The sequence below is a fragment of the Copadichromis virginalis genome, linkage group LG11 (assembly GCF_057382275.1).
Source record: "Copadichromis virginalis isolate Kocher_CV1m ecotype Utaka linkage group LG11, C_Virginalis_male_GT1.1, whole genome shotgun sequence".
NCBI classification, from domain to species: Eukaryota; Metazoa; Chordata; class Actinopteri; order Cichliformes; family Cichlidae; genus Copadichromis; species Copadichromis virginalis.
In genome coordinates, this window is record NC_140628.1 from 32,898,581 (window position 1) to 32,919,485 (window position 20,905).

Below are 20,905 nucleotides of genomic sequence, written 5' to 3' on the forward strand. Positions count from 1 at the left end.
TAGACTAACAAACAAGAGCAAAAAGACACAAAGTAATCCCTCTTCTTTGCTTTTTTTCCTCTCCTTTCTTTCTCTCAGTTTTCTTTTTCTCACTTCAGTTTGTCATTATATATTCAGGCACATCTGGACAGGTTGTGGGCGTCAAACCTGTGAGCATCAGGTAACGTGTCTGTGTGACCCCAAAGACCAACCCAGTCAGAGGCTTTAGACTGGTTCAAGTGTTCTCAGGCACATTAAACCATTATCAGTGTTGCCAACAAAAAGAGTTGACAAAGCAGACTAAAATCCCCCACTTTACCACCTTTCCTGCTCTGCCCTCGTTTTAACCCGCTTCTTTCTGGACCTTTCTTCACCTCTTATTTCATCCTCACTGACTGTTTTCTTTTTGTCACTTTTTCACTGTGTATTCTCCACCCATCTTCCTCCCACTCATTCTTTCACTAAAAAAAAAAAAGAAAAAAGACTTGATCTCTGTTTTGCTTTAATTATGTGAGCTTACATGTGGGAGTTCATTCTAGGTTCAAAGGGCGCTGTAGCACTGTAGCTATCAGGGTTCAGGTTATAACACTTGACAGATTAGGTTAAACTGACCACTGACTTTAGAACAAGAGGTCAGAAGTCAAGAGGGTGGAGATGAGCTCTATGCCACACAAGCAGATGGGGAAAAGGTGTGTATATTTAACTGCATTTTGATTTCCACTGAGAAATAATATAAAAACAAAATACTGATATTCAAATCTGAGGGATACCTGGCTTGAGTGCAAGTATGAGTGTGGAGTCACAGATGTCACTCTGTAGCAGAAAACACCATCAGTGTGGTGTTAAACATTGACCTTTGACCTATTCAGGTCAGGATTAGGTCACATTACTATGTTGGGTCTGTCCACTTAACCTAATGTCCACTCAGAGATACAAAAATTGTACTCATAGAAGAATTCGCTTCTTTAGACTAAAGCACAATAACATAGGCTTTGATAATGAGGATGACTCTGTTGCAACATGTGTGCAAATGATCTAATATGGATGAAGACAAAAATATAGTGAAAACCTCTTTATGTATCCATTTTTTAATCATTTGTATGATTAGATTCAAAGATGGGCCAGAGCCTACCCCACCTGGCACAGGGTGAGAAGTGGGATCCACCCTGACTGGGTTGCCAGTTCATTACGGTGAAACACAAAAAGACATAACTATTCAAGGTCATAACATTACTTACTGCTAATTCAGAATTACAAATTAATGTCTTTGGACTGTAAGAGGAAGCCAGAGAACCAGGGGAAAACCCACTCAGGTACATTACAGGGACAACATGTAGTCGCCACATAAAAAAGCCCAGCAGACCAACAGGTTTAAACCCAAAACTTTTTTGCTCTATAGCAACGGTGCTAATCACTGCAGCACCGTGGTGCTGCGAAGGATCAAGAAGATTATTAGCAAATTCAGAGACATTTAAAAGACCAGCAGCAGCTGAGACTAACATGTTTTTGAGTGTATTTGTTTCTGTATCAGCAGGCAGACTCAAGCAACTTGAACTGCTTAGATAAAAAGGTGGATCAGCCAGAATAGACCGGCAATGGTGAATATCCATTTAATGGTATTAAAAAAATAAAATATGACAGCATATAAATACAAATGCATCATATTAGAATTGACTGATTTACTGCACTTGAAAAAATAAACTGCACATGAACATGTACGGTGATAAAAATCAATTTAATGTAATTTGACTGTTCCTAATTTGCAAAAGTCAACACGTTTGAGTTTCACAAGAAACATACCTCACAAAGACAAGCGCTGATCTATGGATGCATCCCAGCTGAACCCTAAAGAAGAGCATCTGAAATAACTGTAAGCAGTTGTAAAAGCAACAGCTACAGAAAAAGGAAGTGTGCGGGTGTACAAAGACTGCATTAGACCATCAAAACAACTAAAACACATTGATAATTAATGATTTCAAATAAAATACACACAATCAATGCCAAACTATTAAACTACAAAGTTGGCGTGTGTTTAATTTCTAAGTTAGATTAAAATGTTGGACTTCTTCTCTACATTAATACTGTGTTCCACGCTAACCACACAAAAACACATTCTCTCCAAACAGAAAGATTAGCTCCAAAGGTTTTGATTGTATAAGAGTTGTATATATTTACCTTAACTGCAAATATGTTTGTGTATATTATTGTTATTGCACACAACTTCAATAACAAGTTACGTATTATGCATACTTAAATGTTTAGTTGGCACTCTAATTGCAGTCCAGCTAATTGCATGTTCCAGCTGATAAAAGCCATCTCATCACTCCTTTGCAATTTGACATTGACCTTAAAATGAAAATAGCTACAGCCTAAGAGTGAGTCAAATTATAAAAAAATATGATATTATCTGCATATTATTGCATACAGTCAACTACAGAGAAAAGACAATGAACAATAATGAAAGGGATTATGGAAAACAGGGGAAGTAAACCGGAATAACAGGAGGAAGACGGCATTTAAAGTCACTAAAGGGCAAAATGACAAATGAAAGAGAGGAGGAAAGAAAGGAAAAGATGGAAAGGTAGAGAGAGAAGGGAGAGAGCGAGAGTAGGAAGGCGAGAGTGAGAACAAAGGAGGCAGTGTGTGGTGAACAGGGGATTGAGTCGCCATCTGAGACGAATAAAAACTGGAATAACAATAAAAGTCAGAAGGCGCTACCTCCCCTCCTCTTTGCACAACCGGTCCTCATGCATGTTTGTTTGTGCGCGCGCACGCACACATGCATCACCACTGGTCGTTCTTTATTTGCAGTAAAGCACTGTGTGACAAATCTCAGCAAAAAAGTTTGGAAATAAACTTGTGTTGACACTTGCACTTACAGTGAACACACACTCTTGCAAACAAGCGTGGACGCAAACTGAGCTAGAGAATCAAAGACACATGGGGCGGCAGCTAGCACACAAACAGATACGCAACAGCTGTAGCAGGAAAAAAAAAACATACTGTTTCCACGGAGACGAATCCCGTATGCCAAAGATTTGAGAAAGTGCATGCGATGTTTGCATGTTTACATCTGAGCAAAGACAAACCTTGCATGTTGCACTGTAGGGAAATAATAAAGGAGGACACAAAAAAAGAAAAGTGATGAAAGGCAGACACGCGAGGTGTCGTCCCCAACACTGTTATTGTTTTTAGTGTTGCTAGTGTTCCTCAAAATTGCAGCCACATTTTCTTATAACACCTGCTCCTTCGTCACTTGTATTTGTAGCTGTTTTTCCCTCTGGCTTTGTTTCTTTTATGCAAAAATGGTCAAAATGAGTCATGAAAAGAACAAGAGAAAAAAGAGAAGCAGGGGACTTGTACTGTACATAACTGAGAAATAAAGTTCTCTAAAGTTCTAGATGTAGTTGCTAAAACACTAAATAAAATAGACTGGAACTACACGTGCTCATCTTAGATCAGGGGATTTCAGTTTTTAGTTGAATGATGACCATTACGAAAACCTTTGCTCCTTAAAATTGGCTTCATTTTTGCAGTAAAGTCAGGACATCCTCATTGGAGGAAAACAGTTTTTTTACTTTAAGGGCATCTGTACATTTTGTTTTTATTTTATCCCAACAAATCAAAACCAAGTGACACATCTGTCCCGTTAACAAGGGATTGTCAGCAGTTGATGGGAACGGTTAATGTGTATCATGACAGCAGATTTAGAAATGGGATTTAAGAGTCGTTATTTCTGAAATTCAGCTACAGCAACCTTTATTGCTGCACCAGTCTCATCCAAACTTGCTGTTTCTGTGGTTATTTGTTTCTGCTTCTGACATGGGAAGATGACATGGCATTTATTAATCTCAGCAACAAAGCTCTGACTGAAGCTCTGACTAAAAACAGGAGACCAATTTAAAGAGCTGAAAACCCCCCCAAAAAAAAAACAGAAACAAAAGCCCCAACTTGGGTGCATTAAGTCCAGAAGTCTAACTCAAAGCTACCTGTTTGTACCTCAACAATAAAGCAGTAAAATTAATTAAACATTTCCGGGTAATAGAAAGTATTTTTTACAGCATTGTATTTTTAATAGTGATAGTCAAAATGATTTATTTCTGTGTACATGGTGCACTGTTTACACCAGGCGCTATTCCATCTACAGCTCAGCAGCCACTTCCCCTGCAATCCATAAAGCAGGGTGCAATTTTCTGGACAAATCACAGAGTAAACTCTGGCTATGTGACTGGGATCCAGCTCCTTTAAGTCATGTCCTGGTATTCATTACAACTCACAAAGCTTCCATTAATCTATTTTTCCTTATTTTCAGGACTTTAACCAATGTAAAGCACTCGCCTTAGGGCCAAATCTGACCACTGAGGGTCAGCAGAAGTGGTTCAGCTCTTGCAGTCCTGATACACGCCAGGCTGGCCCAGAGCAGGCCAGCGAGAGGCAGAGAAGGGAGTTAAGAAAGGAAAAAGAATGACACAAAGTGTATATATATATACACTGTGTGTACATAAGCAAGCAGTGGTGATGGTTAGGGTTAGGGTAAGACTTCAGGAAGTGTAATGTAAGTCATGTAATGTCCTCTGCAGCTATGGAAACACGATTGTATGCAATGTGTTTGTGTGTGTGTAGTACCTCTCATGTTTCGCAGCAGAGAACTGCTGAATGACTACTGAAAGCCAGCGCCAGATTTCTGTGTGCAGGAAAACAAAAGAGCGTGACATAAACACACACACAGCTACTTTACTTTGATTGTGTGTGTGTGTGTCTATATTTGAACAGTGCACTGTGTGGCACGTGCATGCATCCATGGTTATGCATGTGTGAGTGCTGAAATGAGGTCTGTGACAGTATGTGTGCCTATGTGCTTGACTGCGGGCTTCTGAATCTGACCCGTCTGACCGCTACCTAAACTCATGTAAACAAAGCATCTCTTTAGTGGTGTAAACGTGACAGCGCAGTGAGTCAGAGCTTCTGATCAGAGCTTCTGATCTTCCATATAAACGGTGAAAACTTCAAAACAGCTGCCAAGAAGAAAAAAACAGAACAAGCAAACCATCCAGATGAGCCTGGATTTTTTTTAAGCTGTTTTGGCTTCATGTCCAATAAAGTTGCTTTTGATTTTGTTGGATTTTTTGGGGGGGCAAACATTTTATTGTCTGTTCAGACATGGAAGTATTTATCCAACCAACTTATTCTTAAGCTTTTAGTTTGTTAATTCACGACTTGGGAAGCTTTAAATAAGAAGTCGTTCATGACCTTTGCATACTTGCAGTGTGTTATTCAATTGCAGCAATATGTTGACCGGTCCAATCAAAGGGTCTAAAACCATCTTGTAAAAGTCAGCCACTGATTATGTGGTTCATTGCACAACCTTGTTTCCAAAGAAGTTAAAAATTAAAAACAGAAATGTAGTCATTCACAAATCATTTAAAATTAAATTTAATCAAAAATACTAACAAGAAAATGTACTAAATGTAAAAACTCAAAACTGTTTTAAAAAATGTGTGTTGATTTAAACTTGATTCAAGCAGTGCTGGACGGGGATAATACAAACTAAACCAGGAGAAACTTGGGAACTGAATGCACGGAGAAACACACAGCCGTGAGGGAGATCGCAACATGGGACGAGTGGAGGAAAGGCAGACGAGTGAGGGGACACAAGAGAGAGGAAGAGAGAGGGTGTGAGGGGGGACAAGAGAGCAAGAGGGGGACACATGACAGGCTGGTAAAACATGAATAAACATGACAGACAGGAGAGCCATGGGATGAACACATGGAGGGGAACATGGGAACAGAAAAGGGAAACAAGAAGGACACAGGACAAAGACACAAGAGGAACCTGAGAGGAAAGGAACCAAACAGGAAACATAAGAAACTCAAAAAATGGAATAAATTCAAGACTACTAAATGAACCTGAATCATAATATAATACAAAATGACACAAAAAACACATGAAACTCAAAATGCTATGTCAAATGACCCAGAACCATGACAAGCAGAATGTCTAAAAGAGTTATTAACACAAGAAAAGTCCTCTAATGTAAAGAAACTATGGAATATGGCATATTTCAGTCAGCAACAATACTCAAGTAAGCTGTGGTACTTAAACAATGTTCAGGGTGCCAAAGGGTGACAAGAAAATGTTGCACAAACCACCAGAAAACCATTGATGCAAGGCGGGATCAATCCATGTTGCTTACACCAAATTCTGACCCGACCCGACCATTAAAGTACATAGCAGAAACCGCAACTGGACTACGCAATGTTTTTCCAATCTTCTTATGTTCAGTTTTGGTGACCCTATGTGAACCGTAGCCTCAGTTTTCTGTTCTTACCTGACAAAATAGGCAACTGGTGTGGTCTTCTGCTGCTGCAGTCTATCTGCTTTAACATGTTGTGCATTCAGAGAGGCTCTTTAGCATATCTCGGTTGCACTGAAAGTTTTTTTTTTTAAATTAGTGCTGCCTTCCTGTCAGTTCCGAAGATGACTGGCCATTCCCATCTCTGTATTTCTGTGCAGAGAAGTGATTCTCACTGGATATTTTCTCTTTTTAGAACATCCTCTTTAAACCCTGGAGATGGTTGTGCAGGAAAATTCAAGAAGTTTGTGAAATACTGAGACCAGCCCATCTGTCACCAGCAACCATGTTACATCCAAAGCTCCTTAATCCAACTTTCTTCCCAATTCTGATACTTGGTTTAAACCTCAACAGGTCTACATTCCTCAGTATATTAAGTTGCTCTCATGTGATTGACTGACTAAATATTTGTGTTAACAAGCAGTAAAATAGGTGTACAAAAGTGGCTGGTGAGAACTGAGCAAATGTGGTCCACCTGGAATCTTATATACATATTATTTTCTCGAACTGCATCTTGAATAAGTTAGGATGGAGCAGTAAAAAAAATGTGAAAAAAAAATTAATTAATGATTGGAGATTTCCAAATGAGGATACTGCTGACATACATAATATACACTTCTAGCACTGTAGCATTAGTGGTAAAAATATACATATGGAGAAAGTCTGGATTAAAACTGATAGAAAAATAGAAAAAGGCAGAATTAAACGTGCAGCATAAAATATGGCAAATATTATGAAATACAAGACATATGAAAAGGGATCAATATTAATGAACGCTGACACAAGAATTTAATAGAAACTGTTGTTCAAAAAGTGCATCATGGTTTCATTAACAGCTGGATGGGTCATGTGTAGTATATGTAGAGATAAGAATGCCTGTGGTAAAATGCATTACATTTCTGCATGACACTTTATGAATCATGGTAAACCAGTGGTCACTTTGAGTCAGAGCTCAGAATAAATGGATGGTGTTCAAACCGCCTGAGAATACTGTTCACATCTTGAAATCATAAATTCACAGTCCATTCTGGTCCTTCTCAAAAAACTCGGGGAATACTCCTCTGTGATGGATGACTGTTTCGGCAAAAGCCGAGACCAGTCTTAAAGTTAAAAAGAACCATGTTCTGGAAATAAACCAGCTTCTGTGCCTGTGTGCATAGGTTCGGAAAATGACAGCCAACACCATCCACAATAACTTGCACAACCTGTTGTGCGTCATTTGACATATGACCACATCTCTAGTGAGATTTACACCCTCACAGGGACAGTTCTGTAAATCACAAGACAACTTGACAGTGTTTTGTTTGTACAAAACTTTAAACTGCAAAATGCCAACTAACCAAGCTACAAAGTGAGGCAATAACCTCAGTTACCTTTCTGGAATGAGATAAAAGTGCCATGATAAAGCTGCTTTTTTGTTTGGAGCAGCTTATTGAAGGCTGCATTTTGGGTGTTGTTAAATTTGGCACACGAGTCAGTTACAGAATTCGTTCCTAAAAGTTTGTTTTCACACACAAGAATTCTTCAGAGACACACCATCCGTGTTGATACTGCATGCCATCTGCGTCATATCAATGAATCGTGGCTTTTTTTCTGTGCTTTTTAAAAAAAAAAAAACAAGAAAGATGATTCTCGTTATTTAAATGACTTAGACTTTGATTCCATTGACAACAATGCTCATTTTAGCACCATTTACAGCAGGAAATTACTGGGTCCATGCTATAATAATGTCACTCCTGACTTTATTCTTCACTCAGTTGCAGATTGCTAAATGCAAAATATGGACAGCACTTTTGTATGTGGAATGGAGTCCAATTTTGAGTCTGATAGCAGATTTTAAAAGATTTTTCCTAAGCTGTCTTAGCGTGAAGACATATTCTGATGTTCTGTGTTTTTGAAAAGTGACAAATTTTTAAAACTCTGGTGGACAGTCTAAAAGAGCCATAACACAAAAAGACTCTGCGTGGCATGAAGACAAATAACATCTAAATGCTTGGAAAGCTTTGTGTAACCACAATAGCAAGAATCTGGACAGATGCTCATATGCAGCTACTTAGAAATATGATCTCGATACCACAGAAGAGAGTGACAAGAACAGAGAGGTTGAAAGACTGGCCTTTCTTGTGGTTGTTGGTTTATAAAGAAACATCTAGCCTGAGAAAAAAAACAGTTGCACAAACTCCTACTGATCCGACTCCTACTAATAGTAAGAAACTTATTACTCACTTGTATTGTTTTTATTGTCTTGGGAAGCTTATAATTAAGCCTCTTAAAGGAAAATTAAACAGATATATAAATGCAGCAGAAGAAACCACTGGTTCAAACTACTAGCAATCTGTAGGCGTGACTGAACGCTGCTAAGATTAAGAGTCCCACTCCATATGTAGACTAACAGGCAGCGCAAAGCACCGACACCAACAGGGTTAGAGGTTTAACTCCCAATAGGCCCACACATTTTTAAAAAGTATGTTCTCATCGCACTATAAGGACGTTCTGATAAAAAAAACTCCCTCCAACTGCTTTACATTATGCACACAGAGTACATGTTAAAAAAAATCTAACATAACAAAACAGAGGACATACAGACAGCTCAAAGTGGATGGATGGATGAACATTGTATTACAGGATGAATAATGTTCTTTTAATGAGCCGACAGAAGATATCACTGTTTGGGGTTCGTAGGCTATGTGTGTGCAGTGTCTGGGCAATTCATTTCAAAGTTACCGCTGTCTGCGCTCAGTGGCCAGCAGCTAGACTAGAGAACACATAAGACTAAAACTGACTGATAAGAGCTGAGAAAATAAACACACACCTCTCACCCAGTCGAGGCCAACACATTCATCTGTAAAAGGAGGAGGATTGGATAAAATTTGTGTGTGTGTGTGTGTGTGTGTGTGTGTGTGTGTGTGTGTGTGTGTGTGTGTGTGTGTGTGTGTGTGTGTGTGTGTGTGGGTGTGCCCTCAAATGATTCAGAGATGGACTGAGGCTGCAAAAGAACAAAAAGTGATTGATGACACTGGATGATGAAAGATCATACACCAAACCAGCTGCTTAGATTTTCCATAAAAATGCAGTCATTGTATTCCCCTACGATACACCCTTACATTCTTTCCTTGGCACTTCTTTAATTTTGTGCATTTCGCCAACACTGCACGTCTCCTCAAGAAGAAAAAGGTACTAATTACTGCTAAAGGTTATATGTCAGATTTGCTATTAAACATGTATTCCTTTCTGTAATATTTGTCAGGTTTTTCTTTAGTGCTGGCATTCTGTTTCATAAGTTTTCCATCAGGACAATCATGATTTAAAGGAACTAGTTCACACAAATTAGAAAAAGTTACTTTCACACAATTTTCAAGCATTTCAAGCATTTCAAGCACCCAACCTGAACTGCCCTTCTGACACGATCATTCTTAATCTGTCCATTTTGGTCATTCCCAATGAAAACCTTTGGATTTTCAAATCTACCACCTTTAGCTAAACCTGTCTATTTGTCAATGCCACTGTCTCCAGTGGAAAAACATGGACAAAGGCAGAAATCCCAGAAACAGATCAGAATGTCAGATAATTGGAACCAACAATAGGAAAAAGAAGAAGAAAAGGTTTTACAGGCATACACATAGACAGACGCCCAATCATAACTCACATATAAAGACTACAGCTACAATTAACTGACCCATGGCCTCAAGGACAAACTGCTCCTGAGTAACTGCCAGAGGAGGCTGGACACCAATGCTCAGCTTAGATGACTTCACCACACTACTGGCTTTCACCTTCACCTGAAAAAAAAAATGATGATGTTAGATGTAGACAGGATACTGGTAAAGGGCAGATAGAATTCTGACACACAAAGTGAGAGAAGAAACAATGATTTTAAAGGTTCACCTGTACGGTCACCGAGGGGACAGGCAGACCATTGATATCGTGGATCAGGGCTTGCTATGGAGAGATATTAAAAGGGAAATATAACTTTCTATGTTTATTATTGCATATGCATCTAAATGTGCGAATGTGAATTTGTTTTTTTATGTGTGTTTTGTGTTTGTTTACCGATGGGTTGTCCATGCTGGAGGAAACAGTGGTAGTAATGCACAGGTCATCCTCACTATCGGTTTTGGGCAAAATGTCTGAAATACCAACAGTTTAATCTCAAAACACTGAACCGATGTGTTTATTAGTCAATATAGCATTTCACCACATTTTGAAAGAAGGCATGATACTTGGTCAGTTTGCAAACAAATCAACCAGCATACAGAGAGGACAAAAGATAAAATTCACATTGACTTGTTGTTAAAGGCAGTTTAAATTAAACCTTGTGTGGCAGTCTTAAATTTATTTTATATATACACACACACACACACTGTTACAGTCATTGATGCTCATATTAAACATGGCCAGTCTCAAATAATGAGGTCAGTGTATGTACAAGAGCCAGAAGCCTCAGACTGCTCTAAACCTCCTGGACCTGTTAGATGTCAAAAAAGGTAATTTCTTAATTATGGTCATCTCATACTCTCTCACTCTCTTACATAGACCTGGCTATGAGCACAGCAGCCCCTCCCACCTCTTTCCAAGGCTTCTGTTTCCCATTCAGAAGGCAGTTAGCTTAAACCAGTGGTTGTCGAACTGTGAGGCAAACCCAACTGGTGAGGTATGGATGCACTGCAGGTGGGGTGTTGACAACCAGGTGACAAATATCAAGTGAAACTAAGGTGGATTTTTTCAGTAAAAAAAAAATTCATTCTTAGCGACTGGACCAGATCTTAGTCTAAGATAAAAAAAAAATGGAACTGTGAATCATTTTGAACTGTAAATCAAGCAAAGCCACTCTAGCAGAGTCCAGGATTTCAAATATGGAGCTAAAAATGGACATAAAAGGTCACCTTAAGGAGTAAAAATATCAGATACTTGCTGCTCAGATACTCCAATGGGAAATTTTACCAACTTTAAAGTGAATGTAGACAGTCAATTGATTCAAAGAAAGAGTCACTTACGAATGACAATATGATTAGATAAACCTAGGATCAGACAAGAAGGATCAAAAGTTGCCTCTTAAGGGCATATTTTGGTTTTATGATAATTAGAAAATGTGTATTATGCTTCCAGCAGTCTCCTACCCTGAGTCCTGGTGGCTTCTCGGATGAATTTCTGCAGTTTCTTCATCTCAGCTTCCACCTGCTCGTAGTCAGCCTCCCTGGCATCCACCTTCGGAGTTGAAAAGAAAGAGGGATCTGTACCCATGTAAGAGCACAGAAGTTGACCATCTGAACTCAGACTGACCACGACTCCCTTCACATCCCTGAGAAGAGCAGAGAAGAGGAAAGTTAACTTTTTCCTAGTGTGCTATTGGTCGTTAGTCAAGAACGTCTGCCAAAAAGGTCTACTGTAGTTCAAAATTAGTTATTTGCTCCTTTAAAACAAGTAAGCTAAATGCTTATTTAATCCTTTTAGAAAAAGCTGAATATAAAGTTCAGAACTAATTTATAATATGAAACCAGATTAAACGAGGGAGAGCATGAAGAAATGCTGAGTGATGCAATAATGTGTTTTAACTGTGTGTGTGCTAACTGGTTGCAGATGTGTTGTGTGTGTATGTGTGTGTTTTCTGTTCCAGTCCAGTGAGACGATAACACATACACTCAGACCCACACATGAGGGGGTTCAGGTCAAGAGCAGCAGCCGGCTCCACACCTGCACAGGAGGGCGTCTGAGGGGGCATAAAACTTTCACTTTACTGCTGCGGAAACACTGTCACGCACACGCACGGGCACACACGTACACAGAAAAATTTATATTCATAGAGCCATGACCAAATGCTACAGAAACGCATTCATAAAAGTGATGGTTCTCACATTTATTTAAAGCCCACAGACACACACACACAGACCATGCTGAATAATAGCTCAAAGTTCAACTGAGAGAAAGATTGTTGCGTACGCATCAACTAAAGGAACTCACATAATCTACCAGCAGTGTTAGGTAATACATACATACAAGATATGTGACAATACAAAACTATGTTGCCAGAATTTATTTCAATCTTTAAAAAAAAAGTAATAAAAAATGTGGCACTGTGTACACTTTTCGTTCTAGTGTCTTATTACCTTGCACAAATCAAGGTTTGAAAATCCATCCATCCATCCATTCGCTTCCGCTTATCCTTTTCAGGGTCGCGGGGGGGCGCTGGAGCCTATCCCAGCTGTCACAGGGCGAGAGGCAGGGTACACCCTGGACAGGTCGCCAGTCTGTCGCAGGGCCAACACACAGGGACAGACAACCATTCGCACTCACATTCACTCGCACATTCACACCTAGTGGCAATTTGGATTATCCAATTAACCTATCCCCACAAGCTGCATGTCTTTGGACGGTGGGAGGAAGCCGGAGTACCCGGAGGGAACCCACGCAAACACGGGGAGAACCTGCAAACTCCACACAGAAAGACCCCGGCCTGATGGTGGAATTGAACTCAGGACCTTCTTGCTGTGCGGCAACAGTGCTAACCACCGTGCCACCGTGCTGCCAGGTTTGAAAATATTTCTCAAAATATTGTAGTAGTGTACAACACTAGTTCCAAAGAAGGTCTATAAAATGTAAATAAAAACAGAATGCAATGAAGTGTAAATCTCATAAACCCATATTTTATTCGCAACAGAATATATAAAAACATTCTTTATAATGAGAAGTGTATGGTTTTAAGATGTAATGTGATGGTAGCAACATGTCATAGCAAAGCGGGCCAGAGGCGAAAAAGGGCTGGAAAAGTTAGTAGTACCAAGGAGAACATTTTGAAACTAATTAGCTTAACTGGCAACCAGTCAGTAACATGAGTGTATAAAAAGAGCATCTTAGAGAGGCGGAAGTTCACCAGTCTGAAACCAGTCTGAGCACTATCTACCAACAATAACACATAGTATATTTATCAAAGTGAGCAATAGGTTCAGCTGCCATCGGAGCAACTGAAGGTAAACTTTTGTCTGGTTCATTTCCCCCTTTTTTAAAAGTTCTTGAGTGCTACAAATGCTTCTTGAGGCTATTTGCATAAATGATCATTACAGGTGACAGCAAGTATGCATGAGATATCTTAACAATTGTAGCTTGTGTCAAAGTTACAACTGTTACACTGCTGATGGTGCCTGGATTCGATTTCTATGAATTAACTTAACATTCTATTTAATAACGGTCCTCTCAGATCAGTTTTAACATAAATATATATCAGGTTCTGAGTCTTCACAGTTCTGATTCAGATTTGGTCCATGTTAAACTTGAAGGATCCCAAAATGGTGAGAATATTTAATTTGGGGTTGGCAATAAAATGCAATACTGCCTCCAAAACACAAGAACTCCCGGAGCACTGCTATCAAATAGAGCTAGCCAGAATGAGCTGCTGAAGTGATCATATGTTGTTTTTGTGTGTATTGGTTTTGTTTTGTGTGTTCCTATCCCACACTCTGCACGGTGTCCCACCAACACACTAAATCACCCGATGATTATCAAATGCAACACAGCCTCAAACTAAACCAAACAGCTACCCAGACACACACTATCTCCCGCATCTAAAACACACAGGCACACACACACAACCAAAAACCACATCATTTTTCAACCGTGTTTGTGTTTTGCATTGTAATTGTATCAAATTGGGCTTTGGTTGGAGTTGTTTGGAAAAAGACAAAGGATTGCCTATAGCTGGCCCCTCCCCACTACGCTCTGATTGGCCAGCTGGAAGACATTGTCGAGTAGTTTACACACTGGATTTCACAAGCTGATAAACACAACATTATATTTGCTATAGGTGTGTGTTTGTTTACATGCATAATCACTGCTGTGTACACTACATGCACTGAGCTGTCCTAAGCTATCCTTCATCTTTATATTCCTCGAATGGTCATCTTTAAACTAGGAAAATTCTAACATCAGATTCCTTCATTTGCTGGAGGTTATACTCACAAAAAGTTGGCAACACGCACAGCCACGGGGATAAAGGAGAGCTGGGATGCCCACTTCAAGGTCACATCCTGGTAAACCAGCAGCATGTTGGTGTGATTACCTAGCAACAGGTTTGTAGTGCCATCTGTCACTAAACACGACCACAAAAAGAAGATTAGAAACAACAGACCTTAAATATCACAGCATTTTATTTTTAAAAATAAATAAAATAAAACTGGCTTTCAGAAGTTCAGACTCCATCACCTAAAAAAAGAGGCTAGAGAAAAGCTAAACTAGTTTGCTAGTTTTGTGTCAGATTCTCAAATTTCAATTCACAAATTTTACCATGCAGCATAGTAATAAATTCCTCTGGTGGGTGGCATTGCCCTGTAAGAAGTTCCCACAGTAAAGAAAATCACTTTTCACGTCTGGTTTGTATATAGAAATTTTGTCATCTCGATTTTTCATTTTGAGACAAGGTAACCTTTTATAGGTGTATATACAACTGAAGTTCCACATACACTTTCTTTCATGACACATGGCTTGAAACCTTCAATATAAATACTACTTACATTTTACTACTTATGTTTCACTCACACACACACACACACACACACACACACATCCAGCCAATCCCACCAATGGCGCAGTTACCACCAGGAGAGATCTGAGGTGACGGCCACACGCAAAACAAACACACCTCACTTACACTCACACACACACACTGGTACACATACTCACACAGTGGAATACGTAAGTTATAATATAGTAACAGCGGTCAGCAGGGTGGCACAGTGCAGGGGTCGAAATGACAGAGTGTGTTGGTGCCACATTAAAGCAAAATACACACCTTTCGTCTCCACATCAGCCTTATAATTACAACCATATTATAAAAATTTCCAACCGGTGTTCTTCGTTCTCCTTCTTTTCTAGGCTTTTTTTTTACCCTCCTGGCCCACTGATATCTCCACATCCCATTCTTTTCTTTCTCCTTTTCCTTATCCTGACATCTCTCTCCACATCCATTCTGGCCTCCGCATCATAGGTGCCACATCATGATCCTATCTGAATGAATCTGTCACCCATGTTATCATGATCCTAGAATATCATGTTCCTAGAAGTAGGAATCATTAAAAATCATGCAGGAGCTGGTCTTTGATTGTAAGGCTTCATATAAGCAATGAAGCCGATAAAGTTAAATGACAAAATAAGATACAAACAGCATAAAAGAGGTAGACTGGGGGGACGAGGGAACTGGTCGAGCAGGCAGCTGTGAAGATGAGCGCCAGAAAGAAAGCAATAGGAAATGCTAAGGAGAGCACTGTTGCCTATCCTCATCTACTCCAATCTCTAGACTATGAATACACTATAGAAATCCACTGAATGGCCCTGCATAATAAAAGAAGCCCTTGCTGCTTGTTGGGTGGCAGCTCCAGCAGTTAGACTGTCACTAAATATCACACTGTTAAAAATAAACTCTAGAGTGGACTTTGTTTGTTTTTGAGAGTGAAGTCTGCAACAGCAGTCATGCTCCTGGGAATTGTCATCATCCCTCAGTCATGTGGGAATTTTTATGTGGTTTTGACTGTTGACAGCAATCATGTCCCAATAAAAGTTGCTTTTGTTGAAATGACACATTGGGGATTGAGTTTATAGACAATTTCCAAGAGTAATTTAAATAATCTAAATAATATTCAGAGTAGACATTGGAGGGAACTTTGAAAGCTGAGATATTTTAATTGTAAAATTGAAAACAGATATCATGGCCACTTTTTGCAGTCAGTCAACGAAGCCTCCATTCTGGATCCTTCCTCCATAGAGTCAGAGTATTTTATATCAAACGTAATACACTTTAAAAAATGGATCTATAGTACATTGTTGCATAAATTAAAGTGGGCAGAAGCACTTTTGACGTTGTTTTGGCTGCATTTTCAGGAGGTTATACACAGAACTGTACTGCTAACTACATTAATATAATTCGTGTTGCTTAGGGTTGAAAGTGACAGTTAAGCAGCAATCGATAACCACGCAGGTAAGGCATACCCTTTTTCTTCTTAACAATTTTAATATAAAAATCACAGTGCAACTTAATGGGACAGAAACAAGGAGAGCAATACTTTATTGAAGTGCTTTTGGAAGCACTCTTGTCCAATTAACAAGTTTTATCGGAAACTTATGGTTTAAAACAGAAACAAAGCTATGAAAATGGTTTCTGGATACAGATCGATTTTATGCACTTGAATCAAAGGGTTTCTGAGTCATACTGGTTTCTTAGGCAACCACAACATCAACCCAAATAATGGATGCGTGACCATAGGCCACTGTGCATGGAACTAAAACTCATAAATTCACCATCTGTGTGTGAGAATGTGTTTATGCACACCTCTTTTTGTGTATGTTCTCATATTACTCATTCTAAATGACCACAATCAGGCTGCAATTTGATACAATTGCGCCGCTAATTGCTAATTATTGAATAATGGAACTTTGTGAGTACGTGTGTGTGGGGAGAAAATCGATTCATTTAGTCAGGTGCAAGCTTTCAGTAAAAATGACAGCAGAGTCGGCCTCCATCGCCTCCTTCTCTAAGACCAATTCAACATCTGTAGCCAGGCTAACACACAGAACTAATTATCATCCACCCACAGCATATCCTGTCCATTGTGTGCATGATAAGCAGTAGCCTCTTGCCTCAGATGTGACGCCCTTTCAAATGCAGCTAATAATCACCACACTGTACACCTCTTTCTCTTTTTTCCCCATCAGAGGTGAAGTCAGGGAGAGGTGTTCAAAGCTGGAACCCATTACTGTTTAACAAACACACACACACACACACACGTACCCGTGGGTGTACCTACAGTAACGCCTATGATTTCAATATGCTGCATACTCATTATGACAAAATGAATCCTGTGATCACGGATCCTCCCGTACCTAAATATCTTTAAATTACTTCTTGCTGACAACAAAAGGTACTATTGAAGCTTGTTATTTCCTGCTATGTTTTATCGTTGCTGTAGGTTGGACATGGGAACAGTTATGCCAAGCAATTCAGTGCATGCACATCTTAATCACTGAGATGCTGCATTTAGCTAAATCTGTTCGAAAATGGTTCTGACTGATGAGCAATGTGGAGAAAAAAAGCGAATCACTTGAACTGAGGACTATTCAGTTGTTGACTGAAGCTTTCCTTGGCTTCATTGAAGTTTCATTGTTTAGATTCAAAACCAGCACTTGAATGTACTTGCACAACACAGCAGAGAGCAGTTTTCAACTTTTTTAAATTAAAAAAAAAAAAAAAAAACAAGAAAAAAAAATCATGTGTGGTGGTTATTTAGCAACAGACAGCAGCCAGAGATTAAGTAAGACACAGATTTGCCATCATACTTAGTGACTATTTAAATGCTATTCATCTTATTCAGCCGTTCATTAAGAGTACAATTGAAGGTAAATGGAGGTTTAGCCTAACTCACAAAGGAGCAGTTATCTCTTCAGTTTCCATGAAAGAAAGAAAGAAAGAAAGAAAGAAAGAAAGAAAGAAAGAAAGAAAGAAAGAAAGAAAGAAAGAAAGAAAGAAAGAAAGAAAGAAAGAAAGAAAGAAAGAAAGAAAGAACGATACACTACATACAAAAAGTATTTTTGGACAAAAATAAAGTTTATTACCTGTATGATTCTGTATTATATGTGCTATTCATTCTTCTTTTGGCACATGTCTATAAACTCTATTGTTCAGCAGTCAGTTTTATTTATGTAGCAGAGCTATTCGGTTTATTCCATCACATTCTGCCAAAAGCAGCTTCCTGTGAGCCATTCACATGGCAGTATGCCATTCCAGTTGCTTTGTTTTTTAGTATTTTATCCAGTTAGTCTTTTGGAAGTTTGCTTATGGCAGGTGCACTGAAGCATACTGAATGTTGTGATTCTGTGTTTCACCTCACTCCAGGCTGAACACATCTGAACTTTGCCTCTGCTGCTTTGGCAAAATATGAAAACTAAGGGAAAAGAAAAGCCTTATCCCTTAGCTTGCCGTGTGAACCTTTGCTCTTTGTTACAAGTGATGCTGACAACAGGTCCATGTTTTTCTATAAAACTAAAACTAATCACTACCTTTGAAGAAAAATATACAATTTGGACCTTCTTCTGGAAACAAATTGTTTTGTTTCTGCATTATGATTTGTCCGGAGAAACATGACTGGTGTTTGCTTTGCTTTTTTGAAACTCAGCAGCCATCACTTTCCATCCTATTCTCAATTCTCTGTGTCTAACATGTTTGTTAAATCATTATTATTACACATTCAGCCTAAATAAGTGCTGCAGCAGAAATCCTGCCAAAAACCTACAAGGAATATTGTTATTCCTAGTACGAATAAGAATAATACAAAAAGACTACAATAAAGACTGCGAAGGAGAAATATCCTTTTATAGTGTGTCAACTTTTTGTCTGGTGTCCTGGGTTACCCGAGGCATATGGCAGGAAGCAGCTGGGGTTGAACTCCAGCTTCTTCATGAAATGGATCTGCCCATTGTCACGGAGACAGTAGATGTTCCTCTCACCCAGGATGAAGATGTGGGAAGAAGCATGGGAGAAAGAGGGCACACAGAGATCCAGGGCCTGCTCTCCCAGCACAAATACCCAGTCAGGCTATGGGAACACACAAAGACACAGAACAATGTCATTTATTGCACAAAAAAAAAATTAAAAAATTGTATGCGTGAATGTCAGCCTGACACGTGCGTTGTCTGAACACGCTTGATAAAATGTTGTGCAGTGCCTTTTTATTAGATACTTAATTTCCATTTACCATAGAAATGGGTATCAGCGAAACTTTAAGCTCTGCAAATAAAGATTTTTATGTTCGAATTCAAGGCAATAGTGGCGACCTTTGGTGCTGGTAGAGAAAAATTCAAATAGCATGAACAGTACATTCATAAGTGCTCTGACATTTGGATTCTATTATTCACATTTGACTGAAAATGAGGGGATCCCAAAGAACTATCGAGATTCAGATATCACTCAACCTACAGTCTTTAAACACTAATCACAACACAGATAAACAAACAATCATGTCAAAGAAAAAAAAATATGTGTGTGTTAGTGCTCACCGTCAGCCTCTTGCCTCCAGTCTTAAGGGGTAAGTTGGGATCTTGTCGACTTTCTGCTTCTGTAGCCACAGCGAGAGTCTCATACCTGACAGTAAAAAAGACACAGACAGCTACTTTTTCTGTGTACGTCGTCTCAGACAGAAAACAAATAACTTTTTTTTTTTTTTTTTAAACACACAGTAGGAGAAATTTAAATTGTGAGTTGGTCTAGGACACTTTCCATTGTCCAAAAAGTACTAGATATTCCCCAGCTATTCTAAAAAGCCAAACTACACAGTTTCTCAACCATTAGAGCAAAACCACAACAACAGCACACAATTTGTGTTCAGAATAAACAAACCCCTGCAAGCATTTTATAGTCACCTTCTCTTTTACAGGTTCTCTGTGGTCAATCAACACATCACAGACCTACCGTTCCCTCGAACCGTGATCTATCAGTTTTAATCAGTGAGCCGCAGGCCACTGGCTAAGGATAGAGTGGTCAGACTGATCTGTGGTCAGTTGATTTTGGCATCTGCATGTTAGGCTTTTTCCAGTAAGAAGCTGGCAGTCATAGCAGCTTAGCGGGAATCTATCCATCTTCCCAAACACCTGGATGAACAGAGCTCCAAACCTGACTGACCCCAATTGCACACCCCAGACCAAACACTAAATAACTACTCATTTATCCACCAACCTTCTCACTCTGTTTTGCATGTTTCGACACAAAGCTGTTGTTAATCAAAGCAAGCAACCCTGAAATTGACCTTTATTGGAAGGAGCACAATCCAACATGGCTGCTACTTTAAGGGTACTAGTAATACTTTATCTTAGCCTCTTTTTTTATTGAGTCCGCAAATATTTGTGCAAAGCAACAGCACTTTCAGTACACCATATTCATTATGTATACTACCCACACGTGGAGCTGCTAACAGGTTAAAATTGTAATGCTAATAATTTAAATAACTGCTTTTTTATTAATATGTTTTTATGCCCATGAAGCTCTTTGAATCTGATTTTGGGATACATAAATAAAATTTTATTTACTTACTTTAATTTACAAATTGCATCGACTATAGTCTCATTTGTACTTTGTGTATCTAATTAACTGACCTTATCACGTTAGCATTTAAACAGCGGACAGGGAAAACATCTGCAGCTAAACACTAGCATATAATGTAAGTGTGCTGAAGTTACATTCTCACAGAGTTTTGACTTCAGGGCATACTTAGTTTTGTTATGCTTTTCAGTGTCATTCTCAAAAATGCGCTTAGGGTTAGTATGTAACCTAGTATGAAACTGCGGCAAAGCTTTAGTATATACACTGTAGGCCTTTTGGTCACTTGAATTACAAATTTCTATTTGTAATTTCTAACCCAGACAAAAATGTAAATAAAAAAATAAATCAAATTTCAAGCTCTGTAACTTCACATGCAGCTCAGTATGGCTTTCATAAAAAGACTGTGACTGCCTTCTTTTGGTTGAATTTTACTTATTTCATGTATTACTCACTGCAGAGAGCACTCACATCTCTCCCCTTTCCACTCCTCTAACAACATTTT

The 20,905-nt window shown here is 39.0% G+C and overlaps 1 protein-coding gene across 3 annotated transcripts in view; it reads right to left on the reverse strand.

Annotated features, from left to right (window-relative positions):
• Nucleotides 1–20,905, reverse strand: part of bbs9 (Bardet-Biedl syndrome 9) — a 174,807-nt gene that overhangs the window by 135,566 nt on the left and 18,336 nt on the right. For 2 of the 3 annotated variants that reach the window (XM_085472089.1, XM_085472090.1), the window contains exons 7-13: nt 19,365–19,449; nt 18,720–18,903; nt 14,283–14,412; nt 11,450–11,631; nt 10,383–10,459; nt 10,218–10,271; nt 10,009–10,111 (exon numbers count right to left, since the gene is read on the reverse strand). In XM_085472089.1, the coding sequence (XP_085328215.1) occupies nt 10,009–10,111; nt 10,218–10,271; nt 10,383–10,459; nt 11,450–11,631; nt 14,283–14,412; nt 18,720–18,903; nt 19,365–19,449 (815 nt within the window). The remainder of the gene's footprint in view (nt 1–10,008; nt 10,112–10,217; nt 10,272–10,382; nt 10,460–11,449; nt 11,632–14,282; nt 14,413–18,719; nt 18,904–19,364; nt 19,450–20,905) is intronic. The other variant, XM_085472091.1, reaches the window with a different exon arrangement.